This window comes from Vipera ursinii, assembly GCF_947247035.1.
Source record: "Vipera ursinii genome assembly, chromosome: 3".
Lineage (NCBI taxonomy): Eukaryota > Metazoa > Chordata > Lepidosauria > Squamata > Viperidae > Vipera > Vipera ursinii.
The window spans coordinates 32,664,632-32,689,889 of record NC_139516.1 but is presented as its reverse complement, the minus strand read 5'-3'; the positions used below and the strand labels follow the sequence as shown (position 1 = coordinate 32,689,889).

General features: G+C 39.3%; 1 protein-coding gene across 1 annotated transcript in view; it reads left to right on the top strand.

Moving 5' to 3' along the window:
* SAMHD1 (SAM and HD domain containing deoxynucleoside triphosphate triphosphohydrolase 1) overlaps nucleotides 1-24,861 on the top strand; it is a 50,732-nt gene extending 25,871 nt beyond the window's left edge. Inside the window, exons 13-16 of the mRNA XM_083358048.1 lie at nucleotides 8,623-8,718; nucleotides 9,004-9,108; nucleotides 9,732-9,869; nucleotides 22,290-24,861. Of these exons, the coding sequence (XP_083214174.1) occupies nucleotides 8,623-8,718; nucleotides 9,004-9,108; nucleotides 9,732-9,869; nucleotides 22,290-22,400 (450 nt within the window). The 3' untranslated portion in view covers nucleotides 22,401-24,861. The remainder of the gene's footprint in view (nucleotides 1-8,622; nucleotides 8,719-9,003; nucleotides 9,109-9,731; nucleotides 9,870-22,289) is intronic.
* Nucleotides 24,862-25,258: the final 397 nt, after the last annotated feature.

Below are 25,258 nucleotides of genomic sequence, written 5' to 3'. Positions count from 1 at the left end.
ATCATTTCATTGTATGAATTCACTTAGCTATAATAATTGAGCAATCATTCATTTTCTATATTCTTGAATATAAATCTGTCATAAGATTCGTAAAGTTTGACAATATTTTGAGATTTGGATCATTAAAAATAGGGAAGGATGACCAAGAGCATCTAAAAGTTCCCTAAGGAGTCTCATCACTGTGTGCGCCACCACAGTTGCCTCTACTGACAAGATGGGTGGCACATAAAAGTAATAAATAATAAAAATTCTGAACCAGTTGAAGTTTCTGGGTGGTCATCAGAATAACAGAGTTGTATGGGACCTTGTAGGTCATCTAGTCCAACCTTCTGCTCAGACAGGAGACCCTCTACCATTTCTGATAAGTGGTTGTCCAGTCTTTTCTTGAAAGTCTCCCATGATGAAGTACCCACAACTTTTGAAGGCAGGCTGTTTCATTGGTTGATTGTTCTTACTGTCAGAAAATTTCTCCTTATTTCTAGGTTGAATCTCTCCTTGATCACTTTCCATCCATTGTTCCTTGTCTGGCCTTCAAGTGCTTTGGAAATTAGGTTGTCTCCCTCCTTTCTGTGTTGTTGTTGTTAGCTGCGAAGTCGTGTCCGACCCATCGCGACCCTATGGACAACGTTCCTCCAGGCCTTCCTGTCCTCTACCATCTTCTGGAGTCCATTTAAGCTCATGCCTACTGCTTCAGTGACTCCATCCAGCCACCTCATTCTCTGTCGTCCCCTTCTTCTATTGCCCTCGATCTTTCCCAGCATTAGGCTCTTCTCCAGTGAGTCCTTCCTTCTCATTAGGTGGCCAAAGTATTTGAGTTTTAGCTTCAGGATCTGGCCTTCTAAAGAGCAGTCAGGATTGATCTCCTCTAGGACTGACCGGTTTGATCGCCTTGCAGTCCAAGGGACTCGCAGGAGTCTTCTCCAGCACCACAGTTCAAAGGCCTCAATTCTTTGGCGCTCAGCCTTTCTTATGGTCCAACTTTCACTGCCATACATTGCAACTGGGAAGACCATAGCCTTGACTATACGCACTTTTGTTGACAGGGTGATGTCTCTGCTTTTTAGTGTGCTGTCTAGATTTGCCATGGCTTTTCTCCCCAGGAGCAAGCGTCTTTTAATTTCTTGGCTACAGTCCCCATCTGCAGTGATCTTGGAGCCCAGGAAAATAAAATCTGTCACTACTTCCATTTCTTCCCCATCTATTTGCCAGGAATTGAGAGGGCCAGATGCCATGATCTTGGTTTTCTTAATGTTAAGTTTCAACCCAAGTTTTGCACTCTCCTTCTTCACCCGCAACAAGAGGCTCTTTAGTTCTTCTTCACTTTCTGCCATTAGAGTGGTATCATCTGCGTATCTTATGTTGTTGATATTTCTTCCGGCAATCTTAATTCCAACTTTTGATTCATCTAGCCCTGCCTTTCTCATGATGTGCTCTGCATATAAGTTAAATAGGCAGGGCGACAGTATACAGCCTTGCCGGACTCCTTTCCCAATTTTGAACCAATCAGTGGTTCCGTGTCCAGTTCTCACTGTTGCTTCTTGACCCGCATATAGGTTTCTCAAGAGACAAATAAGATGGTCTGGTACTCCCATCTCTTTAAGAACTTGCCACAGTTTGTTATGATCCACACAATCAAAGGCTTTAGCATAGTCAATGAAGCAGAAGTAGATGTTTTTCTGGAACTCCCTAGCTTTCTCCATGATCCAGCGTATGTTGGCAATTTGAACTCTAGTTCCTCTGCCTCTTTGAAATCCTGCCTGTACTTCTGGTAGTTCTCGATCCACATACTGCTGAAGTCTAGCTTGTAGGATTTTAAGCATGACTTTACTAGCATGAGAAATGAGTGCAATGGTGCGATAGTTTGAACATTCTTTGGCACTGCCTTTCTTTGGAATTGGAATGTAAACTGATCTTTTCCAATCCTGTGGCCACTGTTGAGTTTTCCAAATTTGCTGGCAAATTGAGTGTAGCACTTTTACTGCACTGCCTTTTAAGATTTTGAATAGCTCAGCTGGAATACTGTCACCTCCACTAGCTTTGTTGTTGCTCAGCTTTTCTAAGGCCCACTTCACTTCACATTCTAGAATGTCTGGCTCGAGGTCAGTGACCACCTCATTGTGATTATCTGGGACGTTAAGCTCATTCTTGTATAGTTCTTCTGTGTAATTTTGCCACCTCTTCTTAATCTCTTCTGCCTCTGTTAGGTCCCTGCCATTTTGGTCCTTTATCATGCCCATTTTTGCATTAAACGTTCCCTTCATCTCTCCAATTTTCTTGAAAAGATCTCTGGTCCTCCCTATTCTATTGTTTTCTTCTATTTCTTTGCACTGTTCATTTAAGAAGGCATTCTTATCTCTTCTAGCTATTCTCTGGAATTCTGCATTCAATTGGGCATATCTATGTTTTTCTCCCTTGCCTTTCGCTTCCCTCCTTTCCTCAGCTATTTGCAAAGCTTCCTCAGACAGCCATTTTGCTTTCTTGCATTTCTTTTTCTTTGGGATGGTTTTGGTTGCTACCTGTTGTACAATGTCACGAACCTCTGTCCATAGTTCTTCAGGCACTCTGTCTATCAGATCTAATTCCTTAAATCTATTTGTCACCTCTACTGTATATTCAACAGGGATATGATTTAATTCATACCTGAGTGGCCTAGTGCTTTTCCCTACTTTCTTCAGTTTGAGCCTAAACTTTGCAAGGAGAAGCTCATGGTCTGAGCCACAGTCAGCTCCTGGTCTTGTTTTTACTGACTGTATAGAGCTTCTCCATCTTTGGCTGCAGAGCATATAGTCAATCTGATTTCTGTGTTGACCGTCTGGTGATGTCCATGTGTAGAGCCGTCTCTTGGGTTGTTGGAAAAGAGTGTTTGCTATGACCATCGTATTCTCTTGACAAAATTCTATCAGCCTGTGCCCTGCTTCATTTTGTACTCCAAGGCCAAACTTGCCTGTTATTCCAGTTATCTTTTGGCTTCCTACTTTAGCATTCCAATCCCCCATGATGATAAGGACATCATTTTTTGGTGTTAGTTCTATAAGGTGCTGTAGGGCTTCGTAGAACCGGTCAATTTCATCCTCTTCAGCACTGGTGGTTGGGGCATAGACTTGGACTACTGTGATATTGAATGGTTTGCCTTGGATTCGAACTGAGATCATTCTGTCATTTTGAGGATTGTATCCCAGTATTGCTTTTCCTACTCTTTTATTGACTATGAAGGCTACTCCATTTCTTCTGAGGGATTCTTGCCCGCAGTAGTATACCTGATGGTCATCTGAATTAAATTCACCCATTCCTGTCCATTTTAGTTCGCTGATACCTAAGATGTCGATGTTCAGTCTTGTCATCTCTTGTTTGACCACGTCCAGCTTTCCTTGATTCATGGATCTTACATTCCAGGTTCCTATGGAGAATAAATCTTTACAGCATCGGACTTTCCTTTCACCACCAGACACATCCACAGCTGAGCGTCCTTTCGGCTTTGGCCCAGTCGCTTCATTCTTTCTGGCGCTACTAGTACTAGCCCTCTGCTCTTCCCCAGTAGCATATTGGACGCCTTCCGACCTGAGGGGCTCATCTTCCAGCGTCATATCGTTTTGCCTTTTGGTACTGTCCATAGGGTTTTCATGGCAAAGATACTGGAGTGGGTTGCCATTTCCTTCTCCAGTGGATCACGTTTTGTCAGAACTCTCGACTATGACCTGTCCGTCTTGGGTAGCCCTGCACGGCATAGCTCCTTTCTGTGACAGCCCCTCAAATATTGGAACATTGCTATCATGTCACCCCGGTCCTTCTCTTCACTAGACATGACCAGTTCTTGCAACTATTCTTCATGTGTTTTACCCTCCAGATCCCTATTCACCTTTGTTGCTCTTCTCTGCACTCTACATGTTGCAATAATCCAAATAGGAGGGGACTAGGGCATGAGTAATTGTGAGCAAAGTCTCCCAATCCAGGAAAGGTTGTAATTGGAACACCAGATGAATCTGTGCAAAGTAGAACTTTCGTTGTTTCGGAATGTTTCATTTATGTGTGTTTAATGAAATAGAATTCTTAATAGCTTGAGTGCTCCATTTCTATACTATTAATTTAATTTAATTTAATTTAATAACATTTATATACCGCCCTTCTCCCTGAGGACTCAGGGCGGTTCACAGGGCAGAATAAAATAGGAAATACAAACATTAAAAAACAAATTAAACAATTGCCCTAGTTAAAAACAATATAAATACATCGTTAAAAACCCCAGAAAAATTAAAAAAACGAAAGATAAAACAACCCCAACACTCCCCCTCAGGCTAGGCCGGCTTGTACAAACAAAAATGTCTTGAGATCGCGGCGAAAGGAGCGAAGATCGGGCGCCGTCCGGAGCTCTACCGGTAGCTGATTCCACAGCTCCGGAGCGCCCACAGAGAAGGATCTCCCCCTGGGGGCCACCAATCGACATTCTCTGATCGGTGGCACCCTGAGGAGGCCCTCTCTGTGGGAACGCACAGGGCGCAGGGAGCTTGATGCCGGCAGCAGATGTTCCCTGAGGTACTCCGGCCCCATGCCATGGAGTGCTTAAAACTCTGTGTCCTTTGGTTGGATGAAATGGTGCATCATAGGACAACAATTTCTGAACCAAGTTACTTCAAATGGGCTAACTTACAAAATGTTTCCAAAATCTGGGACCCATGACTCCCAAGGGATAAAATTTGGGAATATTGTGGCTGCTATAATATGATCTTTATTTTCAATTGTCTGTGACAGTTTCTGAGCCAGTATCACAATCCCTTGCTTCCTCCTCCACTCAGCAGCAGCTTCTTACCTGCCTACCTGAAAGACAAGGGAAGGAAATGGGAAAGAGGGAGGGAGGGAGAGAAATATTTCCAATCCTCCTTGACAGATTCCCAGAAGGAAACTCAATGGGGAAGGCAGTAGGAAATTGAAAGTTGCTTCTATTCCAACTGCTTTTTTTGCCCAACTTTATTTCTCTGTTTAGGTAAGGAAATATCTCTGAAACAATAACCCAACAGGGCAAGGATTGTCTAATCAGAACTAATGTTTCAGTGTTTGGGTCATAGAAGATAATGGGAATGAACCTTTCTCTTCTCTTCATTAAACTACACATACCCAATTCCAGCAACCATTCCTTATATGTTTTAGCCTCCAGTCCCCTAATCATCTTTGTTGCTCTTCTCTGTACTCTTTCTAGACTAGAGTCTCAACATCTTTTTTACATCGTGGTGACTAAAACTGGATGCAGTATTCCAAGTGTGGCCTTACCAAGGCATTGTAAAGTGATATTAATACTTCATATGAACTTGATTCTATCCCTCTGTTCATGCAGCCTAGCACTGTGTTGGCTTTTTTGGCAGCTGCAGCACACGGTTGGCTCAGAGCCTTGGTGGAGCAGTGGGCTAATGCCTCCTTAAGTAACACCAGCTGCCTGCAATTAGTGCAGGTTCGCATCCCACCAGGCTCAAGGTTGACTCAGCCTTCCATCCTTCCGAGGTAGGTAAAATGAGGACCCAGATTGTTGGGGGCAATAAGCTGACTTTGTAATAATGCCGCTTGGGGGGGGCAAAAGCCCTAATAAGCAGGCATATACATAGAATGAAGGCTATTGCTAAGCACATTGATTTGTGCTTAGAGTGTACGCCGCCCTGAGTCTTCGGAGAAGGGCGGGATATAAATGGGATTAAAATAAAAAATAAAAATAAATATTTAACTGATTGTCTACTAGGACTCCAAGATCCCTCTCACAGTTACTACTATTGAGCAAGGTGCCACCTATATTATACCTGTACATTTGGTTTTTCTTGCCTAAATGTAGAACCTTACTTTTTTCACCATTGAATTTCATTTTGTTAGATAGTGCTCATTATTCAAGTCTGTCCAGATCCTCCTGTATCTTAAGCCTGTCTTCTGTAGTATTGGCTATTTCAGCCAGCTTGGTGTCATCTGCAAATTTGATGAGTTCCCCATTTATCCCCTCGTCCAAATCATTGATGAAGATGTTGAAGAGCACTGGGCCTAGAACAGAGCCCTGGGGCACCCCACTACACACTTCCCTCCATGTAGATGCAGTTCCATTGAGGACCACATGCTGAGTACGGCTGGTCAGCCAGCTACGAATGCATATGGTGGTGATGCTGTCTTACCCACATTTTCCATCTTATCAAGTAGTAGGTTCAAATGCCTTACTAAAGTCCAAATAAATTATATCTACAGCATTTCTCTGGTCCACTAATTTTGTCACTTGGTCAAAGAATGCAATAAGATTTGTCTGGCATGATCTGTTTTTGACAAACTCATGTTGGCTTTTAGTAATGACTTTGTTTGCCTCTAGGTGTTCACTGATTCGTTGCTTGATTATCTTTTCCAGAATCTTCCCAGGTGTTGAGGTCAGGCTGATAGGTCTGTAGTTTCCAGGATCTATTTTCTTACCTCTTTTGAAAATGAGAACTACATCAGCTCTTTTCCAGTCCTCTGGTAGTTCCCCAGTGCTCCAGGATCTTTGAAAAATATAGTTCAGCGGTTCTGAGATCACGTCTGCCAGTTCCTTGAGAACCTTGGGGTATAATCCATCTGGTCCTGGAGATTTGAACTTGTCTAGGGTGGACAGGTGCTGACTTACCATTTTCTTGCCTATCTTAACGTGTTTCTAATCTGTTTTTTTATGGTACTGTTTTCAATAGGTTGGAGTGTTTTTTCCCTTTGTGTAAAGACAGATGCAAAAAACGAGTTAAATAGTTCTGCTTTCTCCCTGTTGCTTGTCACCTTCTTGCCACTTTCCCCCACTAATGGATCAATCATTTCCTTACCTTTTTTCTTGTTTTTTACATGTTGAAAGAAGCTTTTTTTGGTTATTTTTGACTTTGGTCGCAAGCCTCAGTTCATTTTGAGCCTTAGCTTTCCTCACTTCATCTTTGCAGGCACAGGCTATTTGCTTATATTCTGCCTTGGTTATGTGCCCCTCTTTCCACTTCTTATACTTGTCCTTTTTATCTCTCAGTTTATTAGAGAGTTCTTTATGCAGCCATGCTGGTTTCTTTTAAGAGCTGTTATTTTTCTTCTTTCTTGGTATTGTGCTATAGACTGGGCCTTTATTATCTCACTTTTCAAAATTTCCCAAGCTTCTTGAATCTTTCCCCCTTTAGGATTTTCATCCATGGAATCTCTCTCTCTAAGTTTATTGAAATTAGCTCTTTTAAAGTCCAAGACTCTAGTTTGGCTGTGTTCTATTGCTTGTGCCTCCAGAATGTTGAATTCCAATATTGCATGATCACTTCCCCCCAAGGTTCCTGTGGCTTCAACACCTTTTATCATTTCATCTCCGTTAGTGAGAATTAAATCCAATATGGCTAATCCCCTAGTTCCCTTTTGTATTTTTTGTTAGACAAAGTTGTCTGCTAGGTTTGTCAGGAATCTGTTTGATCTTCTACGTGGTGCAGAGTTTGTCTCCCAGTTGATATCAGGGTAATTAAAGTCCCCCATTACTATTGTGATGTGCTTCCTACATAACTTAGTTAACTGACTAGCAAAAAGTTCACCTATTTCCTCTGTTTGGTTGGGCGGCCTATAGTATACACCTATGGCAATGTCATTTTCCCCCCTTTTATATTGACCCACATGCATTCGAGACTGTTTTCATCATTATTGTGCTCTTATTTCTGTAGAGATGTAGGTATTTCTTATATAGAGAGCAACTCCACTTAGCTGTGTGTTCCATTTGTGGGTTTCATCCCACCATGTTTCCGTAATGGCAACAATATCGTATCTGCCCTCATTTACCTAAATTTCTAGTTCACCCTGCTTACTGTTCGTACTCTGTGCACTGGTGTATAGACATTTGAGTCCTTTATGACTGACCCTATGTTTACTTTCTACATAACCTGTGTGGTGCCTGAGTTCCCCTCTTTTCTTACCACCTGTTTGGTTAGTGTACTTTCTGTGGCACTCACTATTAAAAGCTTGATTTTGCTTGACAGCAAGATTGATATTCTTGTCCACACACACATCAATATTACATGCACTGATAACCCTATAATTTTTAGATTTATATGTATGTATGTATATGTATTAAAGGGACGCGGTGGCTCAGTGGGTTAGGACGCTGAGCTTGTCAATCAGATGGTCAGCAGTTTGGCGGGTCGAATCCCAAGTGCCGTGTAGCAGAGTGAGTGCCTGTTACTCGTCCCAGCTTCTGTCAACCTAGCAGTTCGAAAGCACGAAAAAATGCAAGTAGAAAAATAGGTACCACTACGGTGGGAAGGCAACAGTGTTCCATGCACCTTTGGCATCTAGTCATGCCGGCCACATGACCACGGAGACGTCCTCAGACAAGCGCTGGCTCTTCAGCTTTGAAATGGAGATAAGCACCGGCCCCTAGAGTTGGAAATGACTAGCACGCGTGTGCAGGGCAACCTTTACCTTTACATGTATATGTATATGTATATATATACACACACACACAGAGAGAGAGAGATTATATAGATAGAATATAATATTGTTATAGCAATTCTATATTTGTTGCAGTAAATGATATATGTAACTCAAATATTTTTTAAAATATTAATCAAGTTTCTGAAAATACTGTTATCTGCTGACTCAGTGAAAAGTTAAAAATGTTATGCCTTCCAGGAAGACTATGATAGATTGTGTGCTGAAATTGTTAAGTCCAAACCTATGACAATTTCTGAAGATGTGGAACTGAAGGCTGAAGATTTTATTGTTGATGTAAGTAAGGTGCTTTTTTGGTTTTGTTTTTACCAAAAAAGGAGAATATTTGTAGCTGATAGGGTTCCTTGATGCTCTCTGAGCTTGGTTGTTTTCTTGCAAACTAGGTATCATTATCAGTTTTAGTACTGATCATTAACACTGATGATGTTATCTAGTCTGGGTGATGAAACCTCTGCAAGAAAACCAAGCTGAGCCTTTTTTTAAAAAAATATCTTACTTTGCTTTCTTAGTGTATTTATATAAATTGTTAAGTGTGCTTTATTTTGATTTTGCCATATAAAGGTTATTAATATGGATTATGGAATGAAAGAAAGGGACCCCGTCAATAATGTTTATTTCTACTGCAAGCGTGACATCACTAAGGCAGTCAATATTGCAAGAGAACAAGTAAGTAAAAATGGGAGTGGTTGGTTTTGCCAGTTTATTGTGTTGGTTTTAAGAAAATAGCCACCATATTACAGGTAGTCCTTGATTTAAAAGTATAATTGAGCCCAGAATTATATTCAGAATTTATGAAGTTATCATATAACCATACCTGAGTTTACAATGTTATTTGTAGGGTTGTAACATGAACCCTGTGATTGTTATGTAAATCCTGTATCCTCAATGGCCATTTTTTTGCCAGAATTAGAACCATATGCTAGTTGCTTGGAAAAAAATATATATGTAAATTATGGTCATGTGATTGCAGGATTGTGCAAATGGCTGTAAATGTGGACCGCTTGCTGAGTGCCCAAAATATGATATGAGACACGGGAGGAGAGCAGCCGTTGCAGTTTCAGATCTGGGTCAAAAGTACCTTTGTGTGTGGGGTGTGTGTTTGTGGGGGTGTTTCTTTGTAACTTTGAACAGTCGCTAAGCAATAAGTCAAGGGTGAATCTTCTATACCAGCTCTATTATGCTTGTACTGGATGCTCTTTTTATAATGGCTTTCAATGGTCTGTTTTACTGCTTGGGGAAGATAAGGAAAGTCACTTAAGTTAAGCATTTTAATTATTTATGTCTTTAAGGTTTCAAAGCTGCTTCCAGAAAAATTTGCAGAACAGATCATCAGAGTTTATTGTAAAAAAAAGGATACAGAGATAATTGAAGCTGCTACAAAATATTTTGTTCAGTGGTGTATAGATAAGGATTTCACTAAACCACGGGTAAGATGTTCATACACGAATGAAAGTACACTTATAACAAGACAACCTCCTGAAAATTTTGGAAAATTTATTATTATTTTATTATTATTTTTAAACAGAGTTCAATAATAATTATTCAAAAAAATGTGTTGTCTATCTTATTCACTAATACAAATTAAATTCCTAATCTCTAAATCTTTTCTCTAACCATTGATAAAATAGATCCCAAGTTTGAAAATATTCTGTTTCTTCTTTTTCTTTCAACCTTAAAGTAAGTTGCTCCATTTCCTCAGTCTAATATTTTTTTGATTATTTCTTCTTCTAGTGGTATTTCTTCGTTCTTCCAATATTGTGCAAATATAATTTTTGCTGCTATTATTACATGTAGAATCAAATATGTACTTTGTTTATCAAGTTTTTCTGGCATTATACCAAGTAAAAAATCAGGTTTATAGTCTATTAGTTTCTCTAATATTTTTTCTAACCAAGTGTGTATTATTGTCCAATATCTCCTTGCTTTAACACATGTCCACCACGTATGATAATAAGTACCTGGTTTGGGTTTACATTTCCAACATTTCTCTCACATGTTTCTAAACATTTTTGCTAATCTTGTTAGTGGCAAATGCCATCTATAAAACATATATGTTTTGTTTTTATGAAGCTGATATTGTTAATTTATAGTTTCTTTCCCACAAACTTTGCCACTTTTCTAAGTCTATATTATATCCAAAATTCTTTGCCCATACTATCATTGTCTCTTTTACTTGTTCATCTTCAATTTTGAAATTTAATAGGAAATTGTACATTTTTAATTAACGTTTCATCAGAAATTAATAATGTCTGATCAAACATAGTCCATTCTTTGTAAAATCCATACTGTTTAATATCTTTATCATATCTGACTTGCATTTGTAAATGTGACCAACATGTTAAATTGATGCCCTGATTTTCCATCTCTTGCCTGGATTTTAAGTTCCCTTCAGAATTTAGAATATCTTTGTATGTCCATATTTTATCAAGACTGACTAGATTTGGATGTACGAATACTTCCATTGTTGAAAGCCATCCTGGAATTTTCAAATAAATTTTACATTTTATTTTTTCCTGTTAATAATGCATTTGTAATGTAGTGGTTTTGGAAGTATTTATGTATTTTATTTTTTCTGTACCATAGAAAAGCATGCCAACCAAGTTGCAGGTCATGTTCCTCCAGATACAGCAATCTTTTATTTCTAAGAGTTATGTTTATGTTTATGTTTATTGGACTTATATACCGCCCTTCTCCCATAGGACTCAGGGCGGTTCACAAGGAATTTAAAATAACAATACAAATTACAAAAGTTAAGAACAATTAAAATAATTAAATTTAGTCCTTGAATAAAAAAAACCCTATTAAACTCCAAGTAAAACCCAATTAAAATAAAATTACAATTAAAATTCTCAGTCCTGGCTGGAAAGCTCAAAGAGCCAGGTCTTCAGGTCCTGGTGGAATGAACGAGGGTCAGGGGCAGTCCTGAGCTCTACGGGCAGCTGGTTCCGAAGGGCAGGCGCACCCACAGAGAAGGCCCTCCCCCTGGGTGTTACCCGCCGGCAGTCTTTTGCCGGCGGTACCCTGAGAAGGCCCTCCCTGTGGGAGCGCACAGGACAAAGGGAGCTTGATGCCGGCAGCAGGTGTTCCCTCAAATATCCCGGACCCAAGCCATTTAGGGCTTTATAGGTCATCACCAGCACCTTGAATCTCACCTGGAGGGCAACCGGAAGCCAATGCAGCTCGCGGAGCAGAGGTGTTACATGGGAGTATCGGGAAACCCCCATCACAACTCGCGCAGCTGCATTCTGCACCAGCTGAAGCCTCCGAGTGGTCCTCAAGGGCAGCCCCATGTAGAGAGCATTGCAGTAGTCCAACCGGAAGGTCACGAGCGCATGAGTGACTGTGCGTAGGGCATCTCGGTCTAGATAGGGCCGCAACTGGTGCACCAGCCGAACCTGGGCAAAGGCCCCCCTGGTCACGGCTCCTATATGATCTTCAAAACTGAGCCGTGAATCCAGGAGGACGCCCAAGTTGCGAGCCCTATCAACGGGGGGGTAACACCTCACCCCCCCATCATTAAAGGTGGAATAGACTGGTTAACCCGAGATGCCGGTATGTTATACATTCTTTTATCCGTGTTAACACTGATGCTTGATAATATAAAACTCAATCTGGCAAACCAAAGCCTCCATTTCCCTTGGCTTCTTGTAACATTTTCAATTTAATTCTAGGTTTCTTTCCTTGGCAGATAAATTTTTGAATTAAGAGAGTTTAAATCTTCAAAGGATTTTTTCTCCAGTTTTATAGGTATCATTTGAAATAAAAATAATATTTTTGGTAATACATTCATTTTCACCATAGCAATTCTTCTTAACCTCAACAGTTGAAGATTCTTCCATTTTTCCAAATCAAGCTTTATTTGGTTTAACAATTTAATGTAATTATCTTCTTTTATTGTTCAACATCTTGCTGTCAAATATATTCCCAAATATTTGACCTTTTTGACTATTTGCAATTTTATTTTTTCTGATAATTGCTTTTTTGTTTATCTGTAAAATTTTTAACTATCTCTATCTTTAATCCTGCTATCTCTCCAAATTGTTCTCTTTTCCAACATCTCTAAATGTTCCTCTAAATACCAAATCATCTTCAAATGCTTGCAGTTTGTAGATTTCACCTTTTATTTTCAATCCTTTAATTTCTGGATCTTGCCTAATGTTTCTATTTAAAACTTCCAAAGTTAAGATAAATAGCAATGGGGATAATGGACATCCTTCTCTTGTGCCTTTTCGTATATCAAAATTCTCTGTGTAATCCCCATTTACAATTACTTTTGCTGTTTGTTTCTGATATATTGTCTGAATTGTATTTATAAAGATTTGACCAAAGTCCACTGTTTTTAGTTGTTGAATCATAAATTGCCAAGAAACATTATCGAATGCCTTTTGGACATCTAAAAATACTAGTGCCAGTTGTTTCCCTGGATGAAGTTCATAATATTCCAATATACCATTATCCTCAAATTATTTTTTATTTGTCTCTTTGGCAAAAATCCATTTTGATCTCGGTGTATAAATTCAGTCAAAAATCTTTTCAGCCTCTCAACTATTATCGAAGTGAAGATTTTATAGTCCACATTCAGTAGTGATATTGGTCTATAGTTTTTGATCTGGGTCTAATCTGAGTCCTCTTTTGGTATCAACTTTTTATTGCCTCTGACAATAACAGCATTGTTATTTTTTCATTTAACACAGTCTTAATGTTTTCTGGAAGTTTTGGTAAATTATTTTTTTCAATATATTGAGTCATTTTCTCCTATGGAGCTTCTTCCTTGTCGTACAGTTTCTCATAGTATTCTTTAATTATCTTTTTTATTGCTTCATTTTTAAATTGTAAACAGCCTTTTTTATGTACTAAATTGTTTATCAATTTTTTCTCCTTCTGTTTTGTAAGTTTATAAGCTAACCATTTTACTGGTTTGTTTGCATTTTCAAAGAAGTTTTGCTTTGCCCTTTTAATTTGTTGTGCCAATATTTCTGATTCTATTAAATTTAATTTATGTTTTATTATTTCCATTTGTCTTTTCAATATTTTCTTTTGTGGGTTTATTTGTAGTTTAAGTTCTAATTTTTTAAATTCTTCTCTTAACAACTGACATTGTTGTCTCTTTTCTTTATTTTTATTTTTTTGCCATATATGTTATCGCTACATCTCGAAAATACGGTATGCTTTGGCTGTATCCCATACATTTTGTAATGTTGTATCTTCTTTTTTATTTTCTTTGAAGAAAAATTCCATTTCTTTTGTTGCTAAGTTTATAAATTCTTTCTCTTTTAATATAGATTTATTCAAATTCCATCTTAATTTTTCTGCATTCCTTTCAACACCATTTTTAAGGGGTTATGATCTGCCCAAGTACCTAATTCTATTTTAATTTCCTGCATATTAACCTTTAATTCAGGCTTCGCCCAAGTCATATCCATTCTAGACCAAGATTTATGACTATTAGAATAAAATGTGTATTGTGATTTCCTGGATTTGTTTCTCTCCAGATATCTTATATACCAATTTCCTTTATCATATTGAAAAAAGTCTTAGGTAATCTTTTTCTTCCTTGTTTCCCTGATTTACTGTTTTTATTGTCTAATGTCTTGTCTACTATTGTATTGAAATCCCCAATTAAGCACTTATAGTTTTGGGAGACTTCAATCTACCATCCCTGGGAGGTTCATCTGAGCTAGCTCGGGAGTTCATGGCTTCCATGGCGGCCATGGACCTGACGCAAGTAATTTCAGAGCCAACTCATGAGGGAGGCCACACCCTTGACCTGATTTTTTTATCTAGACGGTGGTTGGATGATCTAGGTGGGGGCTCTCCATTTATTATGCCCCTGTCATGGACCGATCATCATCTCCTGCGGCTGGTCTTCCGCTTTGCCACCCCCCGCCGTGGGGGTACGGAGCCAATTAGATGGTACCGCCCCAGACGCTTAATGGATCCTGATAGATTCCAAGCGGCGCTGGGGTCCCCACCTGCCTCCACTGCTCACAGCTCGGCTGATGCCTTAGTGGAAGCCTGGGGAAGGGCAGCCACTGAGGCACTTGACCGGGTTGTACCCTTGCGGCCCCTGACCCGGCGCAGATCCCAGCGAGCTCCATGGTTTTCCGCGGAGCTCCGGGAGATGAAGCGCCGGAAACGGGGCCTAGAGAGCTGCTGGAGGTCTAGCCGATCCGAACCCGACCGGTTGCGGTTAAGAACCTATATTAGGTCTTATCTCGCAGCGATGAGGGTGGCGAGGTGTAATTACTTCTCCACCCTCATCGCGTCCGCAGATAATTGCCCGGCCGCCTTGTTTAGGGTGACTCGCTCACTTCTCAATCAGGAGGTGAGGGAGGATCCCTTGCAAGGTCGTGCCGAGGAATTTAGTCATCATCTGTCGGATAAAATCGCTCGGATTCGGACCGGTTTGGACTCCAGCTGGGCAGAGTCAGGCGATCAGGACACGGGCGGTCTTGTCAATGTTATCTGGGAAGAGTTTGATTCTGTGACCCCTGATGAAGTGGACAGGATTATGGGGAGGCTGAGCTCCTCCACATGTTTGTTGGACCCGTGCCCTTCCTGGCTGGTTTATGCAGCCAGGGAGAGGACACGAGGCTGGCTCCAGGCGGTTATATCTGCTTCTTTGAGTGAGGGTTATTTCCCCACCGTCTTGAAGGAGGCGGTGGTGAGACCTCTCCTCAAGAAGCCTGCCCTGGACCCAGCCGTTTTGAACAACTTTCGTCCAGTCTCCAACCTTCGCTTTCTTGCGAAGGTTGTTGAGAGTGTGGTGGCGCATCAGCTCCCTCTGGTCCTGGATGAAGCGGATTATCTGGACCCCTACCAATCGGGTTTCAGGCCCGGGTACAGCACGGAGACGGCATTGGTCGCTCTGGTGAATGATCTCTGGAGGGCGCGGGATAGGGGACATTCCTCTGTCCTAGTCCTATTAGACCTCTCAGCGGCTTTCGATACCATCGACCATGGTATCTTGCTGCGGCGTCTCAGGGGATTGGGAGTGGGAGGCACAGTTCTTCAGTGGTTCTCCTCCTATCTCCTGGGACGCTCGGAGTCGGTGTTGGCAGGGGGGCAGAGATCGGCCCCTAGGTCTCTCGTTTGTGGAGTTCCTCAGGGGTCGGTTCTCTCGCCTCTCCTGTTCAACATCTATATGAAACCGCTGGGTGAGATCATTCGTGGTTTTGGAGTTGGGTATCATCAGTATGCCGATGATACCCAACTTTTCTTTTCGACCCCAAACCACCCCAGTGATGCCCTCGCCGTGATGTCCCGTTGCCTGGAGGCGGTTCGGGTCTGGATGGGGAGGAACAGACTTCAGCTCAACCCTGACAAGACTGAGTGGCTGTGCATTCCGGCATCCCGGGACATTCCAAATGTTCCATCTCTTTCTATGGGGGGTGAGCTCTTACCCCCCGTGGATAGGGCTCGCAACTTGGGAGTCCTTCTAGATTCACGGCTTACTTTGGAAGAGCATATAGTGGCCGTGACTAGGGGGGCTTTCGCCCAGGTTCGCCTGGTGCGCCAGTTGCGGCCCTATCTGAACCGGGATGCCCTGTGTACAGTCACTCATGCGCTCGTGACCTCTCGCCTTGACTACTGTAATGCTCTCTACATGGGGCTTCCCTTGAAGACCACTCGGAGGCTCCAACTGGTACAGAATGCGGCCGCGAGAGTTGTCTTGGGAGTTTCCCGGTACTCCCATGTTACACCTTTGCTCCGCGAGCTGCATTGGTTACCAGTTGTCTTTCGGGTGAGGTTCAAGGTGCTGGTTACGATCTTTAAGGCCCTACATGGCATGGGTCCGGGTTACCTCAGGGACCACCTGCTGCCGGCATCGACTCCCCTCCGCCCTGTGCGTTCCCACAGAGAGGGCCTCCTCAGGGTGCCGCCAGTCAGGGAATGTCGACTGGTGGCCCCCAGGGGGAGGGCCTTCTCTGTGGGGGCTCCGGCTTTATGGAATCAATTGCCGGTGGAGCTCCGGATGGCACCAGACCTTCGAACTTTCCGTCGGGGCCTGAAGACCCATCTGTTCGAATTAGCTGGTCTGGCCTGATGGGGGATTATGGGCTTTTAATTGTTTTTAATCTGTACTTCTGTTTTTAATTGGGCATGGATTTAATTCTTTTTAATTTTTGTATAGTGTTTCTTATGTATGCCCTGTGAACCGCCCTGAGTCCCACCAAGGAGAAGGGCGGTATATAAATCAAATAAACTATAACTAACTAACTATATATTTTGGTATTCCATTTCTACTATTTTTCTGTGAAGGTTTTGTTAGAATTCTTCTTGTTTGTTATTTGGTGCATATATTGCTATCAAAAATATCTGTTTTTGATTTCTACTATTAATATTCTTCCTTCTTCTGCATAAATCATTTTGGAATCTATTGTCTCTTTGACATATATAACTACTCCTCTTTTTTGTTGAGCTGATGCATAATAAAGTTTTCCAAGTTTTGGATTTTTCAAAAAATTATGATGTTTTTTATGTATGTCTTGCAAACAAATTATATCAATATTTAATTTCTGTAGTTTGAAAATTCTTTTCCCTTTTGATGGGGAATTCAATCCATTTATATTCACTAAAAAATTCCATTTTACTTCTCCATTTTGGTTTACTTATATTTAGGTCTTGTTGATCTCGTAATCCTCTGCTCTCTTACTATTCTCATCTTCTTGATTCATCTTCTCTTTTTCCTCTTCCACCTGTGTAATTGTTTCCTCTATCGTTTGTTCTGTCTGCTTCTGGCTTTTTGCATCCTCTTGTTAATATTGTGTTCTTTCTCCCAGAAATGCTCTAGATCTTTCATCAAAATCCTCTGACTTCCACACTGAGTCCAAACGATATCTTGTGTTATTCCAGTTGATTGAAATCCCTTCTGGCATCAGCCATCTAAAATTTACTCCTTTTTTAATCAGCTTTGTAATCAAGAAATGTCTTCGAGTATCCCTTATTCTCTTGGGAATCAGTTTCAACACTACTATTTCTTTATCTTTATATTGTAATGGATCATCTCTAACTCTTCTTTTTTAATTCAAGTTTTATTGGTTTTTCAGTATTTACATATACATCTATTTGTGAAGCAATATGATGGTTGGTTAGTGAAAAGTAACAAATAAGTTCTTTGTAAATAGTTCAGGTTGCATCTCTGATTCCCTTAGTTTTCACATAGTCAAAGTGATCAAGTTAGTACATTTCTAGATATAACCTAGTCCAGGGGTAGGCAACCTCGGCTCTTTTATGACTCATGGACTTCAATTCCCAGAATTCCTGAGCCAGCCGGCTCAGGAATTCTGGGAGTTGAAGTCCATGAATCATAAAAGAGCCGAGGTTGCCTACCCCTGACCTAGTCAATTAACAAAGTTTTCAATGTAATTAGACTAATACATATCAAAATCCTGTTTTTAAGTTCTACCTAATTGCAATAATATACTCTAAAGTGGCCTATAATATACAGAAGAAACCTTATGTTTTGGGTAACCTACAATTCCCTATTTCAGTAAAGAATAATTCTCTTGTCTACAAAACTTACATTGTTCATTACAACTCATTCTTATGATTTAGCAGTAAAGTCTAGTTTTCAACTTAACAAATCACCAATTGTTAGAAAAGATTTTTTGTCTTAACCATTCAATACTTATTAAAATACTATCTTATATTATAAGATTCTAAATTCTATAGTATAATTCAAAGTTTTATTCTAAAAGCTTAATTTTGTTTTCTTTTAAAAATCTAAAACCTAAATATGAAATCATTTTTTTAAGATTCCCCTTAGTCCATCAAAAAGATTTTAAGTTCTTGTCCCAAAAAAGAGACAAGTCTAAATCTTTAAATCTAACACTCGCCTTCCTTTTGTGTCAATCAGGCTTCCATCTTAGTGTCTTTAAATTCTCAAATGTGTCTCCCTTTCTTCCTCCACCTCTTATTTGAATCCACGGAGACCATCCAAATGACAGTTTTGCCAAGCTGGTGTCCCCTTTATAATCATTAAAATATTGCTTTAATAGCTTAGTTTTTTATATTTGATGTAATTCTTGTTCCATTTCCATCTGGGTTAGATAGAAAGTAGTAGTTAATGTTGTTATTGTTTGATTATCTGAATCCTCAACATACTGTATTTGAAGGCCTTTGATATCTTTGCTCTTAATGTTGCTTTCTTCGGGTGTTGTTTTTTGAACTGTAAGTTTTGTAGTTAAAGTTGGAGTTTGGACTTCAAAGTTCTCTGTAGGCTGTGTTTGTTGCTCTTTGAAGTCTCCTATTTTAGTGTTAATTTCCAGTTCTTCTATTTGTTTTTGGGTTGTCAGTTCATCATTTAAGGTCAAAGTTTGTTCTGGTGGCTTTGAGTTGTCAGGTTTATCATGCAGTTTGGCTTTAATTTGCTCAGTTATAGCCAATATTGTGTCCAGTATCAATTTATAGTTAAGTGTTGGGATGTAGTCATCCATTTTGTTAGTGTTTACAGCTAAGTGTTTAAAGCCCTACATGGCAGGGGTCCGGAGTACCTTAGGGAACACCTGCTGCCGGCGTCTACTTCCCTCTGCCCTGTGCGTTCCCACAGAGAGGGCCTCCTCAGTGTGCCACCGGTCAGAAAATGTCGACTGGTGGCCCCCAGGGGGTGATCCTTCTCTGTGGGCACCCCGAAGCTATGGAACCAGTTACCGGTTGAGCTCCAGACGGCGCCCGATCTTCGCTCCTTTCGCCGCGATCTGAAAACATACTTGTTCGAGCAAGCCGGCCTGGCCTGAGGGGGGATTGGTGGGGTTTTTATTATTTTTATTGGGGTTTTTAGTATGTATTAATTGTATTTTTTAATTGGGCATGTATTTGATTACTTTTTATCTTTTGTAATTTCTGTGTTTTATTCTTGCCCTGTACACCGCCCTGAGTCCTTCGGGAGAAGGGCGGTATAGAAATATTAATAAATTAAATTAAGTCTTCCATGGAGGCTATTTTAATAAGTCAGTAATTTTCCACCTCCAATACTGCTAAAAGTTGTTTTCAGTGCCAGGTGTTCCCACACTTGTCTTTGAAGATAATATCAAGGACAGATCTGTTATTCATTCAGCTGTCAGAATAAGCAAAAAGTTTACTTGCAATTCAAGTTTAGCCACAGGATGTCATCAGTAGCATATAGAATAAGTTGTACAATTCTTTTTTTCCCAAATTAATATAAAGCTTTTGTATAATTAGTCCATTCTTTTTTCCTTAGTTCACATCTTAAACAGAAAATAGGGTAGTAGATCCCCACAAAAATATGAGCTTTTAAATAGGTAGGAATGAGATTGCTTAGTTTCTTTGCTTAATCAGATGGTGTTTTTTTCTTCTTCTTCGCTTTAAGGCTTAAAATGTTATTCCCCCAAGTATACAAAAGCTGTTTTTCAAAAAAAAAGGGGGGGGGAGAAAACTTTCAGAAAAGCCCCTTAGGCAGGCAGTTAGGGGAATAAGAAAGGAGAGGTCTCACCCAAGTCCTCCAGATTGTTTCGTTGTGCTACATGGTACTTTTGGCTTTCAGCAGGGAATGGCTTAATGATCGGCCATGTTGATGGCCGGTCTCTTCTTCGGGCCAAAAGGAGCTGCTCTGGATTCAAGCGAAGGGCCACTGCCCTTCCATGATCACAGGAGGGCCTCCTTGCGGTGGCCGCCCCTCCAGGGTGACTTTCGACCCTTTTCAGCGTCCTCCAATGAAGAAAGAATGGACAGCAGGGAGGGAGCTCTCCCTGCACGTCTGAAAGCACCGTGCGTGCAAACCGGAAGCCATCTCTAACTCTTCTTAATATCTCATCCCTCATTGTTTTCTTCATAAATCTTACATGGACTTCTCTGGGCAATTTGTGTTTCCTTGCGTAGCATGAATTCATTCTAAATATTTCATCCACTTCTTGCTGCATCTCTAATCTTTCCATTTCTAGGACCTCTGCTAATAGATTAATAATCACTTCTACTATATTTTCCTCTTTATCTTTGGGTATGTTCTGAAATCTCAAATAGTGTACCTCCTTCTCCATTTTCAAAGCAGTGACCGGTCCTTCTAGGTTTTGATTTGCTTGTTGTAATCTTTCATTCTCTGTCATTAGTGCTTCAATTTTTCCTCCAGTATCTTCTGATTGATTTTCCACCTTCTGAATTCTTTGTTCATTTTTAAGGATCATTTGTTGGTGAACCTCAAATTGTGTCTTTATGTCAAGCATTTGTTTGCTTAGCTAATCAAGATTGCTTTTTGTTTCTTGATGATTCTTCTGCATCATTTCTTGCATTAGTTGTAAAGTCGCATGCATCTCTTTTTGGAGATTGTTCTAACATTGCTTCAATAGATCCTGACTTGCTAGACTAGATGTTCCAGAAGAGGGTGCAGAAACAGGTTTTTTTTTGTAATTTTGGTGAGGTTTGGTGCACTCATTATTCAGTCAGGCAGATTTTGTAAAAACACAGGGAGAAGGGGTGGGGGGAAGCCAACTGCTTTAGGCTATAATCCAACTTTAAAAAGAGCCAACTGTTTTAGGCTAAAATCCAAATTTAAAAAGAAGCTATCTGCTTTAGGCTATAATCCAGGTTTAAAAGGGAGCCAACTGTTTTAGGCTAATCCAGGTTTTAAAAAAGCCAACTACTTTAAGCTGTAATCCAGCAAAATAAAAAACACCAACTGCATAAATCTAATCCAAATATTTCTGTTAGTTCAAAGATATTAGAGAAAAAAAGAAAAAGGAAAAAAAACCCTGTCTCTAAATAGTTTCTATAATAGTTATGTCTAAAGTTGAAAGATGTAGTTTAAAAAAATCTTTGTTTTTTCTTTTGTAGAAATACAGGATGTTCTTTGTTTAGCACAGGTGTTGTTTCAAGGTCTTCACTCTTCTGATTTTTTCTGTATTATTGTAGTATCTTCCTTCACCACTAGGTGTCCTCATTAGTTATAGTGTCTTTATCCAGTAGTAAAACTTTTATTTAAAATGCTCTTTCACAACAAAGTAAAAAAATTAAAAATCTTCCCAAATCAAAAAAAATAGCCAACAACAGGTGATCATTTTTTTCTTTTCACTCAGTCTTGAATTTTTTCTGCATATTTTTTAAATTCCTTAATTTCATTCCCTCATTCCAGATTTCTCTCTTCTTCCTAAGTCTTTCTGGGTTTTTTTTACTTTTAAAAGTTATCCAGTTCAGGGAATTATATTTTAAAAGTCCTTTGGGAAGAGAAATGAAGAAGAATCTCACCCAGATCAAACATATTGTTGACAGCCAACTGTTTGGCGCCACTACCATGGCTCTTTGCTTCTTCCCGGGCTGTCTGTGGCTTGGGTTGTCTGCGTACTTGCCAGCAGCCTTTCTCCTGCCTGTTTTAAAAAGTTTCCTAAGTCCGTTTAGGCCAACCGCCGTTGGCTCCGAACTCCCAAGGTTTCCCTTCCTCCTTGTTGCCTCTCCATAGCGACTTTCTGACCTCTTTGAGTCTCCAGACGAAGCGAAATTGGACTAGGAAACCGGAGCTCCGGGTTCTTTCATCTGTGTCGCCATGACACCCGGGAAGTGTAATTCTTTACTGTGTACTTTTTAATGGGCTACTGCAGTAAGCATTGGTAAGACACAGAGCCTGCTGATATGCTATATTATATTAATGAACTTACTAGAAGTTAAAATGTTTTTTACATAAAATTAGTATTTTCATAAAAATAAAAAAGATCCTTGTGAATATGAAAAAATCATGATTTATCCCATGCAAAGGGATAAGTCAGGCCTGATAACATTTTATCCCTTAAATGTACTTATAAATATTTATTTCAATTGTCAGGAGAAAAGATGACAAAATACCTTAACAGTGAATCTGAAGTGCAAAACTTAATTTCTCCATTTTGATTATTTGATAGGATGGTGATGTGGTTGCTCCAGAACTTACTCCAATGAAAAAAAAGGATGATGAAAATCAAGTTTCAAACAAAAAGAGTACTGTTTTATATTGTAAAACAAAACTTTTTTAAAGATTGAGTTAGTATATTCCTTCAATCCTGTGTGTTTGCATGTATCTTTGTGTGTGGATGTATTCTAGCCAAGCTTTCTTCAAAAGATATTCTGTAAAATTACAGAGTAAGCCTGCATAGTGTCTTTGAAAAACTGCAGTGGAAAATACCTGAAGACTTTTTCACAAAATTGTATATAATTGTGGTTTTGAGAAAGCTGTGCAAATAATTTATCAACACTATTTTAGTGTTGATTTAAGATAAACATCACTGCTCTATATAGCAAACTTACAAAAATATTTCAGGGTTTAAAAATCAAGAAACTAATAGATTTATAAATCATTTTTCTAAAATATTCTGAATACTTCACTGAACCCAGCATTGTTTTTATGTGTAAATTCTCTAAATTTGCACAGGGAGAGGTAACCAATTTTCATTAGGCTTTATCTTCTCCTGAACTGTTTGAAATGTGCCCCCCCAATTTCAGAAATGCTTCCTCAAGGGATGGGGAAAGGGTTTATAGTAAGTAGGCCTGAGTGATTTTTGTTTATTTCATGTACAGATTAAACCTTAAACTGACAAAATGAGGCTACCTTTTTGGCTTTATCATTGACCAGAAACAAACCACTTTTGGTGCATTCTACTGGTAGTAATTGACAGACCAACAAATGGGCCAGACTCTGCCTCTCCCCACTTTCATATTGCATGTTGTTATTCTCCAGCAACTCCCTACTTGAGCATGTTGATCTTACTTTTAGACACTTCCATTGTCAACTTTTTCAGTGTCTTCCAACTAACATAGAGAGATCAAATCCCTTAGCCATGTTCTTTTTGAGATTATTTCTTGTTCCATAAATTCTGTTCTCCATCTTCTAATTTAGTTTTGCTCCTCTCATAAAACTTCCTAGATTTAAGTCGACGAGTTTGGGGTATGTATCCATTCAGAGGATGTGGGGGATAATTCTCTCGTTTGGTTCTCAGCATCTGCTGCTACTTCTCTCCTAATCCTAGGTAGAACAATACCAGCAAGAGGGTATATTTTCTCAATTGGTGTGGGTTTAGGGCCTACTTACTATAAACCCTTTCTCCATCCCTTGAGGAAGCATTTCTGAAATTGGGGGGGGCACATTTCAAACAGTTCAGGAGAAGATAAAGCCTAATGACACAATGTCAACTTGCTGCAGAAATACTCAGGGCCAAAACCGATGTCTGCAGTGTAGATGCCTGAGGGCCCCCCCACCCCATGTATAATTTTAATTTGTCAATTTCATGAAAATGTTATTCCTTGCACTAACTTTAGCTTTAGTATTCAGGCAATGTTGTTTAAATTAAAAATTAAATCAAAAATTGGATTACTAATATTCACAAATATTCTTTCCACTAGTGCAAACCATAAACAGTGAAATGAACTAGTGAAAATAAAACTTCCCTATCTGAGTAAATAAATAAAATAAAATTGAGAGTGGAGAGTGGAGAAGCTCTTCTGCTACTTGCTTGCAATTTATATATTTTCTATGAAGTTATTATTCCATAATTCTTTAACTTTTAAATCATGACAGCTGATGAATGTACTATTGATTTAGAGCTAAATATGCATTAGCACAATAAATATTACAATATTTTAAAGTTATGAATATTTTGATAATCGTTTAATAAAAGAAAACTATAAACCAATATAGGACTCATGCTTTCAATGAAACAGAAGAAAATTATTTTGAACCATAGAGAGACAAAAAGGAACTGTAAGAGGAAAGTGTTTTCAACTTCTCTGAAGCCAACTTTGAATGTAGTTTTTATGTCTGGTAGTAATCAGATAGTATGGATTATTTGTTTAGAACAATATGATGATTCTTTACATTATTTCTGGAAACCAAATTCTACAATATTTACTTTATATATTAACATAGCATGTTTCTGTTAATTGCAAGAACTAATATTTAATTCTAAAGTGTAATTTTTGTTTTAGGCCTGTTCAAAGAATCTGAGTAAGTTTCAGAAGAATTCTGCATTTTTTAATTAAAAAAATATGATGGATTGGCTACAGATTTGCCCTTCCATGAACCATTACTCCTGTGGTATGGAAGAAAGATATGTATTCCCACTGAAAAAAACAAAAGTGATTTTCATCCATTCCTTCTGCAGCTCCTGCACTATCTTTCACACCACTGATTTGAAGAAGGTTGCAAGGAATTGGGGGACATCCACCCCTTTGTTACATTGAGAATAGAATTTAATTAAAAAAATATTCAGTCCAACCTAACTTTATATTTTATAGCCTGAATTTGAATATCACTGGTGAACATTTCATTCAGCAATAACATCTGCTGCTTTATGAGTTAACCTGTTTAAATTTAACTAATCTTTCTTCAATTTTCTTAAAAATATTCAAGCTTAAGCCAAGCTAGAACTTCGCAATTAAAATATAATATGGGCAGAAAATTATACTTATCAACTCAGTGGATTTAGAATATGGATGTATTGGGGCAGGGGTGTACATTTAATTGTTTTTGTGTTAGGAAAGCCTGAGGTTTTTTTCAAGGATCTACTGTAGACTGAATCATTACAGTATATCAAGACCTGCTTCCCATATGGATTCATACAGTATTTGGTCCAACAGAGAGAATTTTCAAACGTTGCTCCTATTTGTAAATCAGGTTGTTCTTTCAGCTTCAGGTGTGAATGGTTAGTGAATTGTTCATGGTAATCCTGGGCTTCTGTATTAACTTGCACTTTTGCAAAAAGAAAATTACCACCCTGCATCCTTTTTACACAGGGTGTACAGATATCCATCAAAATGAGGATGTGTCTTCCATTTTGTTTTCATGACCTCCATCCAGCAGACAGCCAAATGTTGTCCCCCCCCCACTTTGTATATCTGA